Below are 26,102 nucleotides of genomic sequence, written 5' to 3'. Positions count from 1 at the left end.
ACGCTTTAAAATCTCAGGAATGCAGATTTCAGAATACCACAATCAAATTTCATTCAATCAAAGGAAAATACAAGTTTTTCTTAGCAACTTTCGTATAATAACTAAAACTTAAATTTTTCACCCCAAACGCTGAGGCAAACCTTGTAAGTTATCTAAAAATCAGAATGGCAGATTGTTACAAAAAGATTTTGTCAACCCCTGAAATGATTCAGATGCTATTGTTTTAAAAAAAAATACCCCAGATTTTCGGGAAAAACGATATATTAATCGTTCAACTTTCATTCCGCAGATTACACAACAAAATTTCATAAATAATGGACCTAGCTTTTCATCTAAAACAAATTAATCTAAGTAAATACTTTTAGAAATTCACTGTTACAGGTTCCTCAAAATCCATGTGAATTTCAATGGATTATCCGATGAATTTGAAAAGCAAAAGAAAAACTCGTCAAAATTCACTGTTCAGATATAACTAAGAAAATTTGGCATATTCCTAATGATATTCTGTACACGAGACAAAATCTGTCAACTGCGTTCTGTATCAGACTAGTCTTCAAGCTCGACTATCTTAACAACAGCCGAGTTCCCTATTTTTTGGCATACAACAATTCGATCATGAGGTTTAATTAACCCTGTTGTTTTACCATGATCCAATGCAAGATTCAAAACAGACTCATTCGTCTCATTAATTGATTCTGCCTGCAATATGACAAGTTATAACAAGTTAAAATTTCTTCATCTGCGATACAGCAAAAGCTAGTCTAGAAGTATATAAGCAACACAGAGTATTGCATAAAAACTAAAATTTCTCAATGAAATCCATAACAAGAAATGAACTTAATAACAAATAGTAATTAAACAAGAATTAAATCCCACAATATAATTTATTTAAACCAAACCTCTAAATAATAATTTAGATAAAGAAATAGTTAATAACGTATTAATACAATTTATAATTGTGTTCCCTCTTCACAACCCATTCCTAATGACTGACCACATTGGCTTGGTCCAAAACATCGAAATAAAAATAAATGCGGAATATCCAGAAGATTCTATAAACAAAAATACTGCACATTAAAAAAGACATCTGTGCAACATATGACATGATTCAAGGGAGAATATTGGCATAAAGTGATTCTTTTGGAATAAGTTCTTACAGTGTGTTATACCTCATACATGACAAGGTTCCACATTGTGATTTTCATCACATCGATAAAGTTTGCTGCTAGAGCCTTGGAGCTTTTGATGGACTTGGGGGAAATATATCTTCATGGGGCCTCTTCTCTTTTTAGCATTTGATCATTTGATGGCAGATATCTTGGGAGAAGTCTCACTCTTTTTTGGTGGATGATAATGGCTAATGGTCTTTTCATGGTGGTCAATGGTACATTTATGCATTTGGATCATCCTCTTGACAAACGTATGCCTGCTATTTCATGTGTTATCTTTATTCATGGAGCATTCCAGTGAGACTTTATATGATGAAGTTATTATGTTGATTTGTCATCTCTATATGGATTTCGTGTTTTTGTGATGTGGACATACTTCATGTTTGGATGGGGTCAGCCTAGGGGGAATGAGTTTAACAATGTTAGAAACATTGTTGACGTGCTTTTTCCTTAGATTTGGGCGATGTTACTCCATCTTTCTTTGATGATCTAGCCCTTTACCCATGGTTTGATGATGTATATGATGTAATATTCAATTGATGGTGGTGCACCTCATGTTCAAGCCTAGGTGGAGCTTATATTTTGTTGTTTTTTTGGTGGATCTTTGCTAGGAAATATAATTTTTATTTACATGGCACAACACTTTGATGGAATGCACCCCACAGTGATTTCATCATCCAATGGCTATTTGGAGATGAACTATGTTTATGTTAGAACTTAGAACATTAACATTTGTGCAGACATGTTGAGATTGATTTAACCATTGGAAGGTTATATAACTATTCTTATCTTTGTGAAGGTCAATAAATTGGGTGCCCTACTTCATTTGGCATCTTTTCACACGAGTGTTTATTTTTTATTTTGAGGATGCTAGGGTTCTTGATGGAGCACTACCTTTTTTGGCACTAATTTCAAGGCGTTTGTTTATTATATTATAATTTTGGGAGAGGATGGCACACTTCTTTAGGATGCAGTTTCTTATGCATGGGGTTTTAGTAAACTAGTGTAGATCCATCTTAACTCCAGATCTACCAAGCACTGACAGGGATCAAATCTCTTTTCACTCTAAAAGAGCTTTCCATCTCAAGAGATTTGATCCTTCTTGGCGCTTGGTAGATCTTGAGTTAAGATGGACCTCGGCTGGTAGAATATATATATATATAATCTTCTGTGGGCACATCATATTAATAATCCATGGTATTACGGAGCAAGAATTACAGTTGTTTGGGCACATGGTATTAATAAACCATGATATTGGCCCATGGTATTATAACAACACCTGTTTACTTCTCTTTTTTTGTTTACCTCCATATTTTTTTTATTAACAATTTTATTTTATTTTTATATAATTTGACGCAGTCAAAATTTAACAGAATAGGACATGACTTTACAACATCTCTTCCATACTGGGCTGGAGAGCGCCTCTCAGCACAATCAATTGATGGTTTTGCAAAACAACACAGTTTTTGCACATTATTTAATCAGTTGTAACTTGTAAGCACCTTGAAATATTTTACTGGGGATTTAATTTCGCCAAACTTAGCAAGATTGAGGTTATTACACATTGGAGAGAAGTCGATGTTTCAAATGTTGCCCCCTTGCATAGGTTTTAGGTTGTAACCACCTCAAAGCATATTTTAAGATTAATTGGAGTTAATTTTGTCAAAATTAATGGGATGAGAGAGTCGGACATTGAGGGTAGACCGTAGAACTTTTCTATTTCTGGGAAGTTGTTGAAAGTCTCAATTACTTTGACTTATTATGCATGTGAAATAGTCCACCAATTTGGCACTTTGCACGGTTTTCTATGGAGTTAGTTGGATTAACCTAATTTGGTTCCACATGTGGAAAGGAGGTCCTTGTTGACTTGGTTCTTGCACACCTTTACCCACCTTGTTCACATGTATGATGGGATGTGCCATAGAAAATATTTACTACACATTTTCATGCACCTTATGGACCATATTACTGATTTTGGCATTTTAATTATTTCAACAATTTTATTGTTCTGTGGGCACTATCTCCAATTTGCATTTCCCTAAAACAATCCCGAATATTTTTCTACTTTCTGACTTATTCAATACCATTTCACCATTCATTGGCAGTGCAATTCCATGTAAGGTAATTGACCTTGTCATCATCAACAGCACCACCAACTTCAACCGATAGTAAAGTTCATAAAGATCCCCCACAATGTGTTGAATGGGATATATCCAAGAGTGGACATGTTGTCACAACACTTGAACACAGTTATGATCATATATAAACAAGCTTGTAGACATGCTTGATCCTGTTAAACACAAGGTGCCACTGTTTGAACAGTTGAAGCATTGGACAATTCATGATGTCATGATTATTATGCTAGAGTAATAGCATATTTAGGAAACATCCAAGTAACAGTTGACCTGACTGTACAGTGTGGGCATCTATGGTTCCACTCAGAAGGTAGTAGTCTAGTAGAGGACACATCCACTAAACCATTCAAAACTCCAAAAGATTTAGTTAGCAGGCTCCTGTATAGTTTGTAGCTTACATTATGTTTGACAGAAAATAAGTATTGAATTGTTGATTGTGTTTATGTTCTTCTCTCTCATGCATGTGATCAACATGTAAAAACTCGCATACAGTTTACATCACCTACAATAGTATCCCTTTTTCACTCAAACAATATTGAAAACAGCAAGTGACAGAATTAAAGCACAATAAATTTGAAGGCATTGATCCAATATACATTACTTCTTTACTGAGACATTAAGTTAGTAGATATTGCCATGAAATTAAAATTATATCTGGTCAAAAACAGGAATGCTAAGTAATCTTACCAGATGTTGAGGATCTGCAAGCATAGGGAAAACTCCCCTAACGACAAGTGTCTGTCTTGCCTACATCAAAATAAAGCACAGTCAATGGATCCTGTTGTATCTGGTTTCTTATAATCACCATATTAGCTCCTCTCTTTCTACAATGATGTGAGACATTTCCTTCCTAGTGCCACTTGATCTACAAGTACAAGCTAATAATGGAAAGGATAATTTCCTATTTTCCTTCAAACTCAAAGCAGCACCATAAACATCCAAATATCATAGCATAACTTTTAAAAATATCAACAATCTATGCAGTCATATAATGCATCTAACACTACCTCCTCCAGAAAATTGACAAAACACCCAGTGCAAATAGGGGCTTTCTATATATGACATATGTTTCTCCAGAAACGATTTCACAAGGATGCCAAATGCTCTCTATCTTTATTTCCAAGCAAAACAAACAGGTCATGAGCTTTTTTCATCATTCAGCAGTTTAGGTCCAGAAGGTAGTCAAAACCATTTTAAATCATAAAAAATCAGTACAAAAGGTCAATAAGAAGAGTCCTAAGGCAAACTGTATGGCAAAGCTCTCATGCAGAATTGGATTACATCAATTTTTACCGCTAATGTAACATGTGATAGTTATAGATAGGCCAGCATTAAATGTTTGTTGTCATCATGAAAGCCATTGGTCAAATATTTCTCAATGTAAAACCATTAGCCTTCGTAGCTGCTGGAACAGTGACTTAAGAAGCTAGCCCATAATACTGCATCGTGTCTTATCTGAACTTTGAAGACATTCAGAAATCTTGATGAAGTCTGTTCTTTCCTTAATTTCTGCTTCAGCAAGCTCAAATTGCAACAACCAATCACATCACTCTCTATTGACTGAAAGAAGAAATTGCAATGCAATTAGCTCAAAATTCTATGTTCTAACCAAACTAGGAAAGCACCCTGCCTCCTTTATAGAAGAAGACAAGAGGCAGATTACATTGAAACTAGACATGCAAGTTATGAGACCAACTTGACAGTGGTGCTCTAGCTAGGGTTTGTGAGCTCTACTATCAGTTTGACATCCTGTACTAATAGTAGAACTCGGCCTCCTTTACAAACTGTCAAACACTCCCATCAGGAATAAAACTGCCCTTCACAGTCACAGCAAACTATGAATAAGAGAATGAAATAATGACAGAAGACAATGAAATAAGGGGTTTCTATTTAAGAATGCATCTAGGGTTTTAGGCTTTGATTCCCAACAATGTTCCCTCCAAAATGGCCCATGGGGTCCAAAAAAATACTACATGCACGAACTCATGTTTGAGTGTAGATTCATGAGCATGGTGAATCTTTGCTGAGTATGGCAAGTCTCCAATCTACTTGACAATCCTGAGCTGAGTACTTGTTTCAAAAGAGACTTGACCAGTCTCCCATGAGTCAAATAACACTGCTACCACTCATTCCACTTCCATTTCTAGAGATTTATCATTTCACACTAATGAAACTTTATGCATCAGACGTTTAGAAATCTTTTCCTACTTCTCTTCCTACACATTTTGTGCAACAAATTCAACAAAGGTGTGCAAGTTACAGTAAAAATCAGCTCACTTAAGCACCATATAGGCATCTCACAAATCAATTTCACTGAGACAACAGTGACTGGTAATTTGATAAATGATGTATCTAGTTAAGATTATTATAACATGATAATCTGTATCAACCAGAGATCAATTCCACCAAATGTACAACATTAAGTGGAAATTTGCACAAGCGGTTTGCTTAACCAATTCTTACCAAGGTCACTGGGCATCTGGTTAGTTCCATCCCAGAAGGTGCCTGCAGTTTGAATCCCCCAGGTTAATTGTACTAGTCTATCCTGACCAGTTTACTAGGGATGCCATTCACAAATATGGGAAAACATCCCTTGCATTTACCCACAAGGATTTCCTTGGGAAAAAACAGTAAATGGCAATTTCAAAAACAAAGTTAGTTTGAAAATGATAATTGATATATCCAGAGTGATTCCAAATAAATTAGATTTCTATAACATACTTGAAATGCACCAGTAAAGCTCCATCTCAACTGATTTGATGTCAATCTTGGGATGACAACAGATAAAACTGGCATGGTAGGACGGTACTTTGCTATTAACCTGAAGCAAACAAGAGATGAATTTAAGCTTAGACACCAGGAAACATAATGGATTTCGATATCTATTTTAGTGAATTTCTTGGTTTCACAATTCCATCAGATTAAACATTAAATAAGACAAATTTGTACTGTCTAAAACTAAAAATAAAAACAAATTCCTATAAAATAGTCAAGTACTAGATCAGATATGTTATTTGGAAGTTGATAAAATAATGCCAATTAGTTAAATGAAACAAACTGGGATTTCTCAAAAGTCTCACTTTCCACTGTTCTGATCATCCAGAGAAAGTGAAACAAGTACAAAGATGATAGCAATACCTAGCAGTTTGTCCAGTTGCTGTGAATACAACAATAACTGAAGCATTCACTTTGATTGCAGAACTTACCTGCAAAAAAAATCATATAACTATATTGAGCTTCTTTGGACAAGTAACCAACATTTTTCCATTCCTTTGAAGGAAAGATCTAAAATAGGTATTAGCAGCTACAGTTACAATAATGACAGTCAACAACATTGCCAATACTGCTAACATTACAATCCACCAGTCATAAGATTAAGATTTAATACTCACTGCGCTAGTTGCAATAGATTCCAAGTGACTCGTTGGTTCATTGCTATATTTCATAGTCCTCTTAAAATGAATAGCTTGATTGTACACTTTCTCCGCCTGCACTTAATTAGCTAACTTAGAATCCAGGCAATTATTTAAACTGGAATACGGATCAAAATAAGCTTTGCAATTGTTGCTTTGGATATATCTTGAAAAACGTGACTAATGAAAAATAACAAAAGGAAGATTATAATACCCACTTCTGCACAGATCTTTCCTACGATTGAGATAGTCTGAAAAGGGTATAATCCACGGTAAGTTTCAGCACCTAACAGAATTGCATCTGTACCTGTATTTATGAAGATTGGAAGATATAAGATTATCACATCAAATTGCCAAAGAGTTTTTGGTACTACTTAGTAACAGTTACACATTAATATATCATCGGGTGACTTAAATCTGCAGAGTAAAGGATTTACTAACCATCCAGAACAGCATTTGCAACATCAGTTGCTTCTGCACGTGTTGGACGTAAATTACCCGTCATACTGTCAACAACACGTGTGACTACAACAGGCTTTCCAGCCATGTTACACTTGTGCACAGCAGCTTTCTGGAATAAAAATACCTGAAATGTACATAAATTATTGAGTTAAAGGTAGATAATGAAGTTTGATTTGTTGTACAAAAACTGTAACATTCAATTAATCAAAAGGTTTCTTCACTGTATTTATGGGTTAGTATCTTCTGCTGGATGATTTTTAACTGTTTTGATATCGTATCTATATCATACTAGAAGGCTACAGTAAAGATACCCAAAGCTGTTATGTGAGATCACTTTCTTACAGATCACAAAAGACATCCTTTTCTGTTTTCTACTTCAATCATAAATTGTTTTATGGATAACAGGCAAGAAATGACAATTATTTTTATAATATTCTAGGTAGTTGCTGCGTTCCATGGTCTCAGGTGAGGAAAACCATCAATTGTGTACGGTTCTATGGGCAATGGGCATGTATGCAGTTGTGCAATGGATTGAGACGTACATTGGGAATCAAATATAAATTTTTCACATCTATTTTATTTTTCAAGTAAAATTCATTTAACCAGTGTGTAACAATGATGGAAGAATACTCATATTAACATTGCCAGATACCAGAAATCTTAGAGCCTGTATAATATAATCCAGATTCAAGGGAACTCACAAGCAGAAAACCTGTAATAGGAAAGCTGGTAATACTTCAACAAGAACCTATAATACAAAGACCAGCAACACTTCTACAAGCTGTCTCCTACCGTCCAGCTTGCAGATGCCGTTGTAACTAATTTGATCTAAAAAAATATCTGAAGGTAAGAAGATGGTATCAACATCCCACTGATTGTCCTCCAAACAATTTGATTTTCCTGCCTGTTCACACTGATATGCTGCCCCTATTACCTATGTAAATATCACTTCCTTATAGTTGAAAAGAATTTGAATTCTCCCTTGACACTAACAAATTACAATCCCAAATGAACAAAATTTATGAAGAGAGCATTTAGATGATTTATATGATTAAGTCATCTCCATGCAGGGACACAACTATACGTGTAGTCAGATTACAACGACAGCAATATTCAGTTATCTATGGGAAGAAAACAACAGGAAACAGAATGTGAAAAATGTTAACATCAAATTTCAAAGGCTACCTTCTCTGGTGGAAGATCTATTCCTAAATGACCCCGTGAAATAATAATACCATCCGCCTCTCGCAAGATCTCATCAAAGTGCTCCAGACCCTGCAACATAAGTTGAATGTATATTAAGATTCAAATAAACAACTGCTGCTTGTGTAACGCATTTATCTAAAATGGATTAAATATGAAAAAGAGAGATTAAGATTTGGAGACTTCATTCAGTGATACACCAAATACCTCTATAGTGTCAATCTTAGCAAATATCTGTGTCTGTTGAAGATTCCCAAGCTCATCAAGATAAGCACGGGTCTACACAAGACAAAAGGAAGAAACATATTTTATGTCAATTCCATGTTAGCATTGAGCAAACAAATTTCTAGGCAGCCTCTAATATATTTAATACAGTATGTTGAATGGTTTAATTGTTAGTATAAAATCCTTTTCACATCTAGAGTAGATAAGACGTTCACTATTTGAGATTAATTAGTTATAAGGGACACAAGTCCATGTCACAGAAACAAAACAAACAATTTTTTGACATTTATTATAATACATCTACTTGAAATTTGTGAAAAATAAGAAGAAACATTCACCATAGAAACAGATCAGACTACAAATTAAAAGGCATATGGTAACATTATGAACTTGTTTCCAGAAAAACAGCTCAGAACATCACAAGCTCAGAACATGAGCAAGAATGTAGCTTTTGTCATTTCTTACTTGTATAATGTCTCCAGCATGTCGTGTATAAGACAAAGAAAGAAAGTCAATGTTGTTGCGAACTCCCCAAGATGCAATAACCTTCACAGTACAAACAACAAAAATAAATCAAATTACAAACCTTGTCAGAATCAAATCCCATGACGCACAATAAACTTTAGCACAAAAATAGACTAGAGCCCTGCAATTTGTAAGGTTACATTAATTCCATCAGATCAAAGCTTGCACTATCTAATATTTGAAGAGTAAGGGTTACCACAATTAGCAAATGCAAAAATTAATTTATATGACACTTCGAAATCATGTTAGTTACAGACTGCATGCTTTCAATTTATAAGGTTTATCCTAAGGTCCTTGATGGAAGCCAATACTGTCTTCTGACATTGCTTTATGAACATTTGAGGAAGGATGTGAACAATGAAGTAATTGAAATTCAAAGATTATGAATAAATAAGGAAGCCCCTAATATGAGGGAAATTAACTCAATATGTTCATTTTAAAGATATGCTGTCACCAATATTAATATTCATTAGGTTGGGGACAAATAGAAAATGAGCATTAGGTTTCTAACATCCAGCTGGTCTCACCATTGTTTGAATTGAGCACTCCTAGTGATAAAAAGAGTGAAAATGTGTTAAAAATTGGATTCTATGAGCTTCTAGAGGGCATTATGTTGTCAAAGATTGCCCCAGATGAGAATTAATCAAGTGGCTGATACCCAAAAAATCATCCATTGGATTTAGTAAACTACAAGTAAAGCATGTTCAAGGTGTAAGATCCAATTTACCATAATGAGCATAGACAAACTAACTAGTGGACAGGTAGTCAAACAAACTATGTGCTTCTAAAGGCATTATGTCGTCAAAGATTGCAGATGCCCCAAGGTGAGAATTAACCAGGTGGATGATACTAGAATTTGAATGTGTAACATCAAAGTTCCAAATGGCTAGTTTATAAAGAGAAAATTAGTAAGAAAGGAGAAGGGTAAAAGTTATCTATATATAATCTTATTGGCTTCACATTTGAACATTCCGTCGTTCTGAACCATGACACCCTAAATTCATATATTAATTCAATGGATTTCATTAGGGATATTCTCTGAAACAATGCCCTATCCTTGAAGCAAAGTAATAGAAGAATACTGCCATTTCTGTGGAAACTGTGTATGCTCTGAACCTTCTTCCTTGATAAGTTAACGTTGGATATATGATCTGTTGGCTATTTATTTCTGTGAATGCTGTCACAGTTTGCTTCTGATATTTTTTCTAGTTGATAGACAGCTTTCAAGACTTTTGCTGAATGCAAAACACAATTTCATGACCAACACACAACTAAACAAAGCAAAGCAAACTGTGTGGATGGCAAATAATGCCGAAGGGAAAAGAATAATCTCTGAAATCAGTGACAATCTATGCCCATGCAACCTACAAAATTTCTATGTGCTTAATATTGACATAAATTCTACACCAATTGGGCTTCACACAGACCACTTTTCTCAACCCATATTTAGGTAACTCTTACATTTCTGAAATCTTCATTGATAACTCTTCCCTGGCCAGTATTCATTAATATCTGACTTGAAAACCTAGAAAAAACTGTGAATTTTGACCCATCAACTGCAACAAAAAACTGAACCATTCAACATTACCCAATTGTAGTTCTATGAGCTAAAAATGAAATTGCAGCACTAAAACAATTCCAGTCAGTCATGACCATGGACCTTCTGTCTAAAAAAATTATAACTACATTGGAAACTAACACAGTAATATCCATGCTTGTAATTACTTACATGCTTATCTGTATCACTTAGTGTCGGAAGATCAATATGAAGTTGAGTGGCATGCATTGTAAACAATGGACCAACAAGAGTTGCACTGTTTTTGACACAACACACTATATCTTGATCTTTAATCTCTGCAACCTGCAACCAGATCAGTTAGCAGATATTTAACACTAGAGCTTTATCTATATCAAGATAAGATGTACAAATGTTCCTCTGCTTAGATATTCACAAACAGTGTCAGAAGAGCCTTAACCTCAAGCCAGACAGAAGTGGTCTCACTTCCTGTAAAGAGATATTGACCAACAAAAATGGTATCCCCTCTCTTCATTGTCTGTAGTATAAAGAGCCAATATACAATTCAGTGTCAGTCCATAAGAAACATTATCTGAAACCAATAAATCAAGGCATTGCTGTCTGCAGTACATACAAACATGAAACATGATACTCTAGTCTATATGTATTCGTAGAAATGGACATAAAGTAAAAAAAAAAACATAACACATAATCAGAGTAGTTAATAGATGGTATGTATCCATCCACGGGATATATTTGATTTTCCACCTATAAGATTGCAGTGCTAGTGATTACATTTCCAGTCCACCTTATTTTCTTAAAATGTTCTTAAATACATCCTTTCAGAGAACAAGCATATTAACCATGAAAATAAGGCAGATAACAAGTTAACCTGCAGTTCTTTATTTAAACACCCTAAGGAGATTAGGGAGAAAACCACAAAACAAAATCAAAATAGGATGTAAATCAATGTTCCAAGGGAACACATCCCCCAACGTGTGGGAGACACCCTCCACGTTTCCATGCTCCCAAGACAGGGGAACACCTAGGGAAACATTTTCCCACATCCCCCTTTTGGGGAAGTGGGGAAATGCAAGCAGAAACATTTCCCCATTGTGCAAGACATGTTTTCCTCAAAAGGGGGACTTTTGGGCATCCCCCCAAGAAAGGGGTGCTTCTGAGCATCTCCCCACAAAAGGGGGACTTCTGGAGTGCCCCCCAAATTTCTTCCTCTCTTACTATCACTTTTACTTTTTACTCACTTTCACTCTAGATGCTGATGACCTTAGATTGAGTCTTTGACTTGTCACTCTTTCCTATTTTTTAGTTTGAGTAATTTCAATTTACTATTTCAGACTTTAGCACTAATTAGATTATAGAATGATGAATTTAAATCAATGTATCAATATTTTACTATTTATGTTTCATTTATGGTTTATGAATCAAGGTATTTCATTACTGAATGTGAATCTGAATCACATTCATATCATTTACAAATTTGAATTTAGTACTATTTTGTTGTTTACTAGTTAGTATTTACATTGCATATCTATGAATTTACATGAGATGAATTGATATTGTTACGACTTTATTAGTATTTTTATCTTTATAAAGACAAGGACCCCAACATCTTCCCATAATTTGGGGGTGCTTCCACATGTCCCCCATGTGTGTCTCAACATTAAGAGGGGATGTGATGTAATGCCACCTTACTCTTCTTCGTGATACTTCTTAATGTATTTTTACTGTGCCATAGTCAATATTAAGGCATAATGCTATGATGTGTAATATGGCCCAGTGGCAACTTATGTGATGCAAATTTGTATAACGCACTAGAGGCACCTTTGGGCAATTGTTTGAGCAAATACCACCACATAGTGATCATGCCATGTGGTCTCACGGGAGTATTTTACAGAGTTAGTTACATCAGCCTGTAATACATTACTGTGTTTTTGTATAGGCCCATTACTTTCATTAATATTTTATTGGATGCCTCTAAAAGGCTAATAAGAATGAATAAAGGATTATTTACCTTATTTCTAAACACATAGGAGAAATATATGAGGAGATTAATTGCTATTTTGGAGTTTACTGATAAATCTTGGAGAATGGGACCCACCATTAAATGTAATGTGTAAGTTATGCTTCTACTTTCTTTGCTAAATTATTGTGCATGCTTGTAGACTGAAGAATCAGTTATGGCAATCTTTTGTGCATAATTTCTACATTGATCATATAACAATGTGTATAATAATAACCCCAAGGGTTTGTCTCAATCAATTGAACCATCTGCCAAAAATATATTGCTGGCCAAGAGGCTTTAGCTCATAGGTTCAAATCCAGCCAGGTCCCTCAAAGTTAGTGGCTGGCAATGGATCATCCCTCCATCCCGATATTCTGGGTAAGAGGATGGGATTCCATGAGGGCTATTAAACTATATATGCCTGTCCTCATGCATACTCATGTAGGCTGACTAACAAACCAACCTACTATTTAGTTACGCATGTGACCTTCTATATATTTATGAATATTTTTTTAATATGAAAGTAACATATATGCATGATACTAACATACATATATGTGTATGTTAGGTGTATGGTTCCCCATATCTTGAAATTTTGAAAGAGTTTTTTTCCATACTCCATGCTATTTTCAAAGCCTAAAATCATTCCCCCATTCTCTCTGACAAAGAATCAAAAGACCTCTATAGAAAAACAGAAATAAACAGGTGTAAACATGGTTCTAAGAAGCAGCACAAGATACAGAGAGATTATACATTCAATTACAATATTAGCAATCAGTTCTTGCAGTTTGGCATCCATATGTCAAGGGAAGTTAAATGAAAAACAAGATACGTACCTTGGCAAGCCCAGCATAATTTATTGGCAACACTTCAGATGATGCTTCTTTGGTCTGATCTGGTGTAAGAATCACAAATGCATCAATCTCAAGCACAATAGGCTCCTCGTTCTTGTTAAAAACTCGCAACTCTGGACCAACTGTATCCAGCATGATCTGTTATGCAGAATAGTTAATTTCATATACAGGGAGCATTGATATGCACACTAAAACTCAATAATAGCCCATTAACACTTAAAATAGGTTGAAAACGTAAGATAATTCTTATGGGGCTGGATAAGAAAAGTACTTAATGCATCAATAGATAATGAATATTAGTTCCAATTTTGGGTGTGATAGCACTAATGCTGGGATATACTAAGAAAAGAGCAACAACAATCCAAAATCAATAGAACAATAACAAAAAAGTAATTACAAACGAGAGGATATTCATATAGATCAACAATAACAAAGTAAAATAAGAAGGAAATCTATTCCTAGAGACAAGATTAAATCTGTAAATTACTGAATCTGAATGATATGGATTATAAATTCCTGTGGGAGAAGCCTGAACTGATAAAACATTGAACAAGCAACTTTTATAGCTAGGGCAGTACCAGCAAAGTTGAAAGTCTTCTGCTAAAAATAGGCTTTGGTTATTCCGGTATTTGTTATTTTCTTATAAAAATTCATTCAAAGTACAATGACAAGCTTAAAAAAAAAAATAAGTTTAGCTCAATTACATATTGCAACCTAAAATCCATCGGAGAATGCAAAACATCAATATTCGTGCATTTCTTAAGTATGAGCAAATAGCACAGTCTCTCTCTATAGGTAAGGGAGAAATTCAACGTGTCTTTTATATGGACAACATTTAGAAGAACAAACTGAACTTACAGCACAAAGTTTCTTCATTCCTTTTGCAGCAATCTTCAGATTTTCAAGAGTTTCTTGGTGATAGTCATTATCTCCCCCAGAGAAATCAAAACGAGCAACTGCATACATTATACACGTCTTGTTTAGCAAACACATACCAAGTCTCATAGGCACCACAGGGATGAACAATCCAACTTAACATCTGCCACAATTCCATCCAAATTCAGAAAGGTACAAAACAATAAGCACGCTGCCATATCAAAACAGACAAAAATCCAAAATAAAGTTTGAAGGATAACTCACCAGACATCCCAGCCTTAAGGCAGCCCGCAATCACCTCAACAGATCGTGACTGTGGTCCAAGAGTGCCAATAATTTTTGTCATCGCAGGAAAGAAATTCTGCAAGGTACCAAATACTTAAGTTATGTTCAAGAATCAAGAGTACGATTTAATCAAATGTTATCTGCAAAAAGCTCACAGCTTGCCAATACAATGGTAAATTATGCCACCAAAGTTCTCAAACCCAAACTAAATGCTGTAAGAAGTAAAGGATAAGTTCCGTTTTGATTTTAAATTCAGATACCACCTTGTCCAATTCCCAACCATGACATTGGTCCTTGCAAAAAGACAGAATAAAATGTTAAACCACACTAGGTTGGCCATCGATACCCTCAAAGACGTTAAAGCTAGAAAGCAAGAATAAATGCAAAAATGGCGAAGTGTTGGAGATGCTCAAACTTGTCCTAACACCCCCTTGCTACTTCCCTCTGTTGAATCCTCAATGCCAAGCCCAAGTTTACAATACATGCTTTAAAATCAAATTCAATGTCAATTCCCACACACAACTCAATTCCCAACCCAGGTTGGATGACACGAGTTGAAAGAGGAATATCCATATTCAAGCACAGAAGGCCATTCGATAATTTTTTCTACAATTCCAACAACCCTTTCAACTATGCCAGAAGCCCTTATTGGCAACCAATGAAATTTTACAGGGCCACAATTCAAAGCCCCTACATCTAAGAGCCTTAGGACAGATATCAAGCTTATACTTGAGTTTCAATCATCTAGGCAGAATCAGAGTCCACCATCATGAATGATGGATAAACAGAACAGAGAAATAAACCCTTAATAAATTTCCTCATATCCTCTTCGAAGGGTACAATGTTTCTCAGCTCATTGGTTGCCTCAAACAAAGTTAAGAGTGCCCGACCAACATGTGAAATGATGAAGTTCTCCAAGATGTGGAGAAGAAAATGGCGTACAAATTGTTACCAACAATGCAGCTAATTATGTGGTTGCATAGATAAAGAAACTCCAACCATCCTCTTTAGCTAGAAGAATAGCACTGAAGATAAAGGCCAACAAGAAGATAATAACCTCCAATAGAACAAGTTATACATATGGAAAGAAGAGCAAAGAAAAAAATGATATCAAAATCCTAAAATCTATTAAGACCAATTCATCATCAAACCAGAAACCCAAACTCCCATTTCTGAATCCATGTCAACATTTCTCTCCCCTCCTCACCATCCCAAGTGACCACTAGGAAGATCACCTCACACTTTAATGTTGCTCCAGTAAATCAAAGCAACAAGAAACCAACAAATATTTAGAGTATTTTAGCTCATAAAGTTGTGAGACCTCAAGCCTCCCCTCAACCTTCCCCTCAAGTAATCGATCAAAATCCTAGAGGCCTATTCAAAGTTGTGTGACTGTGTTGCATGTCTTCTGTTAAAAAAACTCCAAACAATTCCAAAGCAAGGAACCTCCCACCAATTAGATTATCCAGCAGATTTAGCAAAGTAGCCAAAGTTCTATCAAAGAGTTCCTTTCCATTGACCTTGAATGTTAGGAGACTATAGGCCTCCTCACTTCTACACTACCCCCAAGATCATACAACCGGATCCCCTCACAATGCCTAACAACTCGAATAACAAGCCCATACTTCAATCCGTACCCTTGCCCTCAGTCATCACAATCAAGAGACCTTGAAAACATCTACACTCTCTTGTTCAACGCTAAGGTGTCCACATTTCTGATCTCAAACTCTCGCTTTGTATCACCACACTTATGATACTCCTATTTATCTTTTGTCTTTGGTTCAACCTAATGATTTGCATACCTAGGCACTCATTTATGTTACACTTTCTTTTACTTTATCTCTCTTGCTTTCACCTTTACCTAGGAGTTGCTTTAGTACTCCCATGTTGTATTCACTTTGGATATACATTTAGCCCCATTGCCCTACTTTTGTGGTCACTTGTTGGACCTTAGTAAAGTTACCCAATCTCAACCATGGTCTAAAGAAAACATATGCAATTCCTTGAGTTATTTATGGTTGTTCATTTACATTAATTCAGCTCAAAACTCAAGTCCACCTTTAGATCCACATCAAGATTCAAGACACATTTCCTATGAGTTGCAACCTAAAGACCTAAGTCCTCACCCATAGAAATAAGTGAACCTTCTATATCCCAAGTTGCAATGATTAGCTTTGATCACCTAAATACCTTCAAGTTCATTCTTGTTCTTAGAAAACAGTACTCATCATAATTGATCCAAGAAGCACCTTTGATATATTCAACTTGGGCCCATTGACCTATTTTGATCATTTAAGAATAATAAGATAATTTATTTATTTATCAAAATATCCATGTCCAAGAAGTGGTCATAAAAAGGTCAACAAAACTACTAGGCATATCAGAAACCCAAATTCTTTTCTCTTTCTTTCTTTCTACATGTACAATGTACTACAAGTCCAAGTCTTCAAATAGTAGAGTTGGTTTTGCTTGTATTTTGCCTATTCCATTTCAACCATGGTTTAGTGGGGATCTAGTCGATCTTACTTTCAACTCAAACTAAAAACAAGAAAATCCAAGTGCATCAAAGCTTTTTGAACTTATTTGCATGCTTCATAATCATGTCTTTGGTATTCTTAGCAATACTCAAGTCAAGTAAAGAGTTATTAGATCACAAAAAGATGTGTCACCACTTTGTAGTTGTATATTTATACTTAGATTATCTAAGATCCAAAAGCAAGGCATGTATATAAAATCAAGCCTGTACGATACATTATCTATATCAAAATTCAGCAAGTGAGATAAAATGCTTTTCAACTAGATATAACTTTTCATAGAGGTATACATATGAAATCATCAACATTGAACTTTTGAAGACTTGTAAAAAATCCACGTTAGATATAGAGATCCAAGTAAGTCGACCCTAAGATATCATTCTAAACTTCTAATCTCTTGTTGGATTAGATACAACCCATCATATCTTATTGCAAAAAAAGGGTAAAATCCTCCATTAAGCAAAAAAAATCTTACATCATTGAATGCAACAACATTTTCCTCACCTCAAGGATTAACTTCCCCTATCTATAGTAAGACGTAGATAGGATTGGGTATCATAATTTAGTAAAAAAGAAATGATACGAAAGGAAAGGATGTGGAGATACATGTATCGAACGAATATTGCTGCAACGTATATAAAATCTCAAATAAAAATGGTAAACCAAAAGGTACTAAGACCTATCCTATTACTTCCAGATTTTGGAAAGGATAGAATTTGGGCACTAACCATGCAGCAAACTCAAAAATTGGCTTCAGAGCCATTCCTATAAGAATTTCCAGATCTCTAAGCTCTAATACAGTATACCTAAGTTCTAACCATATGCATGCAGAGACAGTACAAGCGGAGAACGTTAACAGACTTCTATAGTTAAAATCAAATACACTAACTTACTCATGAACACTAACTCGGATTCAAAACTGTGAATGTTACTGTATGGAATTAGATAAAATAAGGTAATTTTATTAATATAAAACAGACGATACAAGAAAGGTCAAAGGGGCTAAAAAATACAGCACTGTCCATATAAAGTGGAAGTGCCAGGATCTCCTACAACAATGCTAAAAAGAAGAAAAACAATGATGTCTAAGAGGTACATTGACACCACCATGAATGATACCTTACATGCAAAGAGATATACTAAAATAATGCAAGGCATGTTGGCTACATAAGCCTTCATCGACTGCCTGAGTCACACCTAGTTGATGTTTATGTTTGAATTAGCTACTACAAATTTTGAAAAAAAAAAATACTAGAAATTTGCTATTACGTTAGGCAAAGAGAATTAAGTGTGTAATTAATTTCATGCCTGTGGCAAAAAATTCAGAATTTAGAGCAGATGAAACGTTTTTTTACTCCTTATGTCCAAACCCTAATACGAACCCGGGGCCACTGGATGCAACAATCCATTGAACTAATCTTCTTTCAGGGCTGAAAAGCGTCCGGGTATTGATGTTAAAATATGGAATTAAGTAAAAGAAAAATTACCGGCTTGGAAGGTTCGAGAATGGAGGCCATGCGAATGGGCTCCTCGAGCAAAATGTGAGCTCCCTGCATTGTTGTTGCAATATGACTGAGGCTGAAACCTCTCGCAATGTAACCAAGAAATGGCAGTTGAGGAAGTGTTAAAGAAACCTTTGTAGTTTATGGGTTTTATAGTAATTGAAGCCATTGAGGAAATTATGTCGTCTCTTTCACCCATGGGGTTTTTGACTTTGCTTTACCAGAAAACTAGCAGATGAACACAAAACTTGGTGCCCTGGCTAAGTACGGTCTTCCAATTCGGAACCTTCTCTTGGCGCCACTATAGTGGAGGCCTTTAAATTTAAATTAAAAAACCCGCACAACTGAAAATTAGTTACCTTTGCCCGTTTTATTGTTCAAAATGGTTGGAAAGACGGTTTTATCTGTGGGCAGAGGTGAAAGGACGTGAAATAAAGAAAATAAAATTCTCCTGTGGAATGTTCTCAAGTTTCAACCCAGAAAAAATTATCATTTGGAAATTGAGTCTTGAGTACCCTTCTAGAACAGAAGAAGAAAATAAAAATTGAAGGTTGCGATATTTGCCATTGGGTTGACCATAGTTTCTGACATCGAGAAGGACGAAAGCCCATGGTATTAGACCGCAGGTTTGTTACGTGTGGTTGACGGCCCCTGCCCCTGGATTCGTTACTTTCGGTTGACAGCCCCTGATTAACGCGTTACTTGTGGTTGACGCCTCGTCCCCCACAAGTATGATTACATTTTTAATTAATGTCCAATTGATGTCGCATTAGTGATGGTCACTATTTTTGGATGGCTTTTTAATCCAATTTTGTTAATGTCGTTTGTGTTTTATTTAATAGGTTTTACGAAAAAAATTAGCAGTGAAATTTTACCTAGGTCTATCTAAGTTTAGTTTGTTAGAATTGTAGAGATCAGTATTGGAGGAGGGGTGTAAGGTCCTTGGATATGGGCGTGTTCGGGCGCCGGGCGAAGTCACCGTGCACGGGCGCACGAGCGGGCGCGGGCGCACGGGTGGGCGCGGGCGCACAAGCGGGCGCGAGTTGCACGACCGGCGGGCGGGTCTGCACGACAGGCGGGCGGGTCTGCACGACGGGTGAGTGAGCGAACACGGGCGGGTGAGCGCACACGGAGATGCGACGAAACCGTGCACGACAATGCGACGATAACAGCAAAACTTGGAAATTCGACTAAGTGTTGGGCGAACTTATATGCGATGGATTAAAGGATGAAAGCCGACGTGTTATAAGAGTCTTGTGGGTATGTTGTGGGGTCGGCCAAGGGGCTGACACCCCCATGTAATCCCACGTAAAGATGCATATAAATAAAGTGTGAGGAGAGCTCATTTCAACAACAAGCATTCGCTCATACATCTACGCAAGGGAGACAAGAAGAGTGCGCAGTTTGGTGAAGGAAGTGCGCATATCTCATGCGCATTAGACTTGGAGATTGCGCAGACTTGTATCTTGGTTGGTGGTTGGCAAGCGTGCCATGTGTTGGGTGAATTCTGAAGTACGGTTTTGTGCAGGACTTGGTAAAGTGAATTAGTGGCTCGGGTGAGCACTATCCTTTATGCAAGAGGTGTACATGTATTATAAAAGGCAGGTTGCCTATCTATTGTAATATTTGGTTAAGTGTGAGACTTGGTTCGGCCAAGACACACTTGTATTGTAATCTGATATTCTTAATAAAATTGTCGGGCAGACTCACATTACGGGGAGTTGCCCCTCCCCTTTATACTTGTTGCAATTGTTGTTCTCGGTTTAATTGCATGATGATAATGAATGAGTATGGGCTTCATTAAGTATAAAGGATAATTGCTTTTACTTAGTTGCGAAACACAAGCTAAGTATGTTAATGTGAAAGTAGGCGTAGTCCACGAATGTTAGTATTGGTGAAAAGAAAGCGTTCGGTGGTGCCGCACCTTGCTACAAGCGGTTGGAAGACTACCGCAGGTGTAGGGGCATGACAAGGGGTGTTAGGCCCCTATACTACTAATGTAACCCCATATTTTTATTAGTACAACTCCCTTGTTATATTGTTGTGTCTATGTAGTCCCCATATTGTTATTATTATGCCCATAGAAGCCCACTATTGTTATTATTGTGCCTTTACATTATTATTGTTATGTCGGCTCTAATTATATTATGACCCCTTAGACTCCTATATATAGAAAGGAGGTTTTGTCATTTGTATCATCTAAGAATTATCCATTTGTGTAATGTAAAGGAGGTTGCCCCCTCGAAGAGGCTTATTTCTAAGACATTGATCTATCATTTCTATCTTTTTGTGAGCTGGTTTCATAACATTTGGTATCAGAGCTTTAGATTTTAGGGTTTCGCTACTCCAAACAGGTCATCGTGTCATTTTCGCTATAACTTTTTTCCGGTGACGTTTCAGAAGATAAAAAAGAAACCTATTTGAGACGAAATCTCTCTGAACTTCGTGTCCGAATTTCAGATCTTGTCTCGCTATATTTTCGGAGATATGATCTCAGGAATTTAGGGTTTTTGCAAGCTCCAGAATTTCATCTAAAACATGTCATCATGGAATTTTCGCTATAACTCTTTCACTATGAAGTTTCAAAAGCTAATAAAAAAACCCATTTGAGAAGAAATCGGTCTGAACCTCGGCTCAAAATTTTAGATCTCGTCTCGCAATATTTTCGGAGATATAATCTGAAGAAGTTAGGGTTTTTACAGACCCCCAAATTACATTCCAAACAGGTCACCTTGGGAAAATCATCATAACTTTGGCTCTGAGCATCAGATTGAATTTTCGTAAGAAGTTACAGAAAGAGGACAGACTGTAGTTTTTTGGGTATCATTTTCAGAACCTAAGGTGGAAACAGTGACTTACGGCACATCGTACAAGTTCGCTCTACTTAACCAGTCTATACTCGGGTCATTGTGGGAGACTTGCGGGGTTAGAAAGAGGACTTAGAGGGCTATTACAGACCGAAATTTTAGAACTTAAAGATTTGAAAGTACACATTTATAGTTGTTTCAAGATCGAGCTCCTAAAAAAAAAACGAGATGAGGAAGTTTGATGGCAAGGATCCGGTAAATTGGATACTACAGATGGAGAAATATTTTGATCTACATGACGTAACAATGTTACAAAAAGTATGTATTGCATCTAATTATTTAGAACCGAATCAATTTTCATGGTATAAAGGGCTTTGTTCTCATAAACCACTTGTCACGTCGTCAATTTTCATGGAGGAAATGATAGCACATTATGAGGATACAAAGAGAAACACATTTTTTAGCCAATTGATAAATCTCAAGCAAAAGGGTTCAATGGCAGAGCACATTGAGGACTTCCAAAAATTGAATATAAGGGTAAATGATATTCCAGAGAATAAAATGGTTGATGTTTTCATAGGGACTTTAAAGGATAACATTCAACACGAGGTTCGTCTTTGGGAACCTGATTCATTGGAGAAGGCATTTTAGGTGGGCATTATGGAAACAAGGAATCCCACAACTCACAACCTACAAGGTTTACACCACAACAATTGGAAGAAAAAAGAGAAAATGGGTTTTGTTACAATTGTGATAGCAAATACACTAAAGGTCATAAGTGTGTTGAGAATAAATTATTTTACATAGATTAAAAAGGAGGAAGAAAAGGATCAAGAAGCATCAAAAGAAGAGGATATACACCAGGAACCCACCCCAGAGAAAGAAAAAATGAATCCGACCATATCTTGTAAAGCATTGGAAAGAATTACCACTCCTCAAACTCTCAAGATAGAAGCACATGTCAAGAAGAAAAAGGTTCAAGAAGTGAAAAATCACATCAAGAAAGAAGAAACGAATCCGACCATATCTTGTAATGCGTTGGCCGGAATTACCACTCCTCAAACTGTTAATATAGAAGGACATATCAAGAAGAAAAATGTTCAAGAATTGAAAGATCACATCAAGCATCAAGAAATGAATCCGACCATATCTTGTAATGCATTGGAAGAAATTACCACTCCTTAAACTATCAAGATAGAAGGACATATCAAGAAGAAAAATGTAATAGTGTTGATTGATTCGGGCAGTACCCATAATTTATTCATTGTAAGATAGCCAAGGAATTAAATTGCTTCCTATATCCAACACCAGAGTGTCAAGTGATGGTTGCAATTGAAGGAACCATAAATTGCTCTGGAAAGTGTCATAATATCAAGCTATCCATGGGAGACTATGTAGTGAATAGTCCAATGCTTTCCATTCCAATGGGTGGTGTTGATGTTTTACTAGGCGTCCAATGGCTACAATCTTTGGGTACGATAGCTTTTAATTTTTAAGAAATTTTTTTGAAATTTTTTTGGGAAGGAAATGAAGTTGAATTGAAGGGTATCGAATGGAAACCTGGAAAGATAATCAACTCTAATAGCATGACAAAACTTCTAAATAAAGAAAAATGGGACATCATTGCACAATTATGTTCACTAGAGGATCCCACATCGAAATCATGTATTTCTCCAGATCTCCAAAACGTTTCGTATAATCATTCCAAGGTATTTGAGACTCCCAAAGGCCTTCCACCTATTCGTGAACATGATCATGCTATTCATTTGATTCCAGGAAGTGTTCCTCCAAACATCAGGCCTTACAGATATCCATATGCCCAAAGGAGTGGGAACTCATTCAAAAGTTGCAGAATATCCCAATTCAAACAGTGTTGCAAGAACTTGACAAGTAAGGAAAAATCATATTGGAACTTGAAGCAGTCACAGAACCAAGAAATCGATAGCTACGAAATAGATCAATTTCAGAGTATCTCATCAAGTGGAAGAACTTACCCGTTGAAGATTCCACATGGGAGGACAAGAATTTATATAGAAGTATCAAGAACTACTCAAGCGTTGAGGACAACACTTTTTGAAGGAGAGGGGCATGTTAGGTCCCTATACTACTAGTGTAACCCCTTATTGTTATTAGTACAACCCCCTTATTATATTGTTGTGCCCATGTAGTCCCCATATTGTTATTATTATGTCCCATAGAAGCCCACTATTGTTATTATTGTGCCCTTACATTATTATTGTTATGTCGGCTCTGATTATATTATGACCCCTTAGACTCCTATATATAGAAAGCAGGTCTTGTCATTTGTATCATCTAAGAATTGTTCATTTGTGTAATGTAAAGGAGGTTGCCCCCTCAAAGAGGCTTATTTCTAAGGCGTTGATTTATCCTTTCTATCTTTTTGTGAGCCGGTTTCATAACAAGGGGACCTGGGTTAGGGCCTATTACGGAAGGTAGAGACATAATTTGTCTCACGGAAACTCATGAGCATGATGGTTGCAAAACTCCTGTGTTTGACGGTTATTTGAAGTTGGCAGTTTGGAACAAGGTAGCAGAAAATGGCAAAGGGTATGAGGGAATACTAGTTTTAGTGAAAGAAAAAGAAGGTCGTCACATTCAATTAATTAAAGAAGATGCAAATAAACAATATTTATGGTTGAAAATATCAGAGAATGAGAATCACATAAGAATTTCAGCATGTTATTTTGCCCCTCAAGTCTCAAAAACTTACAAAAATAAGGGGCTTGATAGCAAGGATCTGTATGCAGCTTTAAAACAAGATATTGTCGTGTACTCTTAGCAGGGAGAAGTTCTTTTAGTGGGAGATTTCAATGCTAGAACAACAAATAATCAAGCTAGCATTCTTTGTTGCAAAGAGGATAACAATCCTATTTGGCTCACTGAAGAGGAGAATCCCCAATGGGTGAGGTGTTCAGAAGATGACAAAGTTAGCAATCATTTTGGAGAGGAGTTGCTTACACTATGTGGGGCTTTCAACTTAATTATTTGCAATGGTCTAGATAGATGGAAAAGGTCTGGGAACTTCACTTGCAACACATACAATGGGACAAGTGTCATTGACTATGTGATGTGTTCACAAAGATTAATAGAAAAGATAGACGAAGTTAGTATTGAAGAGCATATTTGGGACTTAAAATCAGACCATAACCCAATTTATATAAGGTTATCATGTTTAGAAGAAATGAAGCCTAGGAGGAAAACCCAATGCTCTCGACAATCACTATCAAGAAGCAAAATTCTTTTAACACAAGAAAATTGTACTATCTTCAAGACAATGTTAGAGAGATTAATTCGGAAGGAGAAAACTGGTTTCAAAAGCTTAAACAATCATGAGATAACAAATATAATTCAAAGTGCACTTGAGAAGTGCAAAAGAGCAAAAAATAGGAAATCAAAATCAAATTGTTTTCCTGTAAATGCTTGGTTTGATAAGGAATGCAAACTAGCAAGGAGAACCTTGAAAAAGGCAGGAAAGGAGAAGATGAATGTAAAGTTATATAAGCAGATACTAAAAAGGAAAAAAGATGAGTTCATGCAAACAAGTAGAGAAGAGTTAATATATTTAAGCAAGAATAATCCAAAGCTTTTATGGCAAGAACTACAACCAAGGAAGAAGCAAATTGAAAATAATATTACAGCCAATCAATAGTTTGAATATGCAAGACAACTCTATGAGAAAGAATCTAAGGCGGAGTCCCCCCTTAGGATCAACACAAATTCAAAGGTCTTCACATTACAGGAGGTGGAGAATGGAATTAAGAAGCTGAAAACAAGAAAGGCAAAGGACTTGGTTGAACTTCAAGCAGAGTATCTAAAATGGGGAATGAACGCTCTTACACCGCACATCATAAAAATATTCAACAACATCATTCAGCAAGGATTCCTAAGAGACTGGACAACTAGCCTAACAATACCCCTTTTTAAAAGTGGAGACATTAATAATCCATCCAACTATAGAACAATTATGATCAATCCTTTGTTTGCAAAGATTTTCGGCAGCATGGTAGAAGACAGAATTAGTAAGTGGGCAAAAGTAAAATAAAAGAGAGCAAGAGGACAAGCGGGTTTTAGGCCAAAACATTCTAGAGTGGACCATGGCATCACGTTGAGACACATTGTTGAAAAGGTTTGGGAGGACAAAGGATAAGTATTTTGCTGCTTTGTTGGCTTCAAAAAAGCATTTGACACAATCCCTAGGGATAAGTTGTGGCATAGAATGGAAGAACTTGAAATTCTTGTGCATTATAGAGTCGTTGTCCATAGACTTTATGAAGAAGTGAAAGTCAAAATTAGAACCTCAGCAGGTATTTCAGAAAGCTTTAGAAGTGACATTGGAGTCAAGCAAGGTTGTCCTCAATCCCCTACTCTTTTTGGTCTATATATTGATAAATAGGAAGAGTGGCTAAATCTGCAAGGTGGAGATGGTGTTTGGTTGGGGGAGTTTGTGATAAAGCTTCTTTTATATGTTGATGATATTGTGTTGATTTCTAAATCGACCCATGGATTGCAAATTCACTTATATGCCCTTGAGAATTTTTGTAGAGCAATGAGG

The 26,102-nt window shown here is 36.1% G+C and overlaps 1 protein-coding gene across 2 annotated transcripts; it reads right to left on the bottom strand.

Moving 5' to 3' along the window:
* Nucleotides 1-210: 210 nt before the first annotated feature.
* LOC149257623 (pyruvate kinase 1, cytosolic-like) lies at nt 211-19,285 on the bottom strand. 2 transcript variants are annotated; one of them, XM_089414469.1, is made up of 17 exons: nt 18,708-19,285; nt 14,666-14,762; nt 14,384-14,481; nt 13,508-13,663; nt 11,109-11,186; nt 10,862-10,993; nt 9,073-9,153; nt 8,590-8,661; nt 8,365-8,454; nt 7,159-7,303; nt 6,936-7,024; nt 6,697-6,792; nt 6,443-6,510; nt 6,026-6,125; nt 5,768-5,809; nt 3,992-4,051; nt 211-699 (listed from the first exon to the last, which is right to left on the bottom strand). In XM_089414469.1, exons 1-17 carry the CDS (start codon nt 18,774-18,776, stop codon nt 547-549), a joined length of 1,626 nt encoding a protein of 541 aa, XP_089270595.1. In that variant the 5' UTR covers nt 18,777-19,285; the 3' UTR covers nt 211-546. The 2 variants fall into 2 exon arrangements, with proteins under 2 accessions (XP_089270595.1, XP_089270600.1); XM_089414474.1 differs by lacking the exon at nt 5,768-5,809 and having other exon boundaries at nt 212-699; nt 18,708-19,283.
* Between the last annotated feature and the right edge of the window lie 6,817 nt (nt 19,286-26,102).

Source organism: Pinus tabuliformis, chromosome 6, assembly GCF_031772625.1.
Source record: "Pinus tabuliformis cultivar Carrire ecotype Pingquan chromosome 6, CPIR1, whole genome shotgun sequence".
In the NCBI taxonomy this organism is placed as follows: domain Eukaryota; kingdom Viridiplantae; phylum Streptophyta; class Pinopsida; order Pinales; family Pinaceae; genus Pinus; species Pinus tabuliformis.
This window is presented reverse-complemented; position numbering and strand designations above follow the sequence as displayed.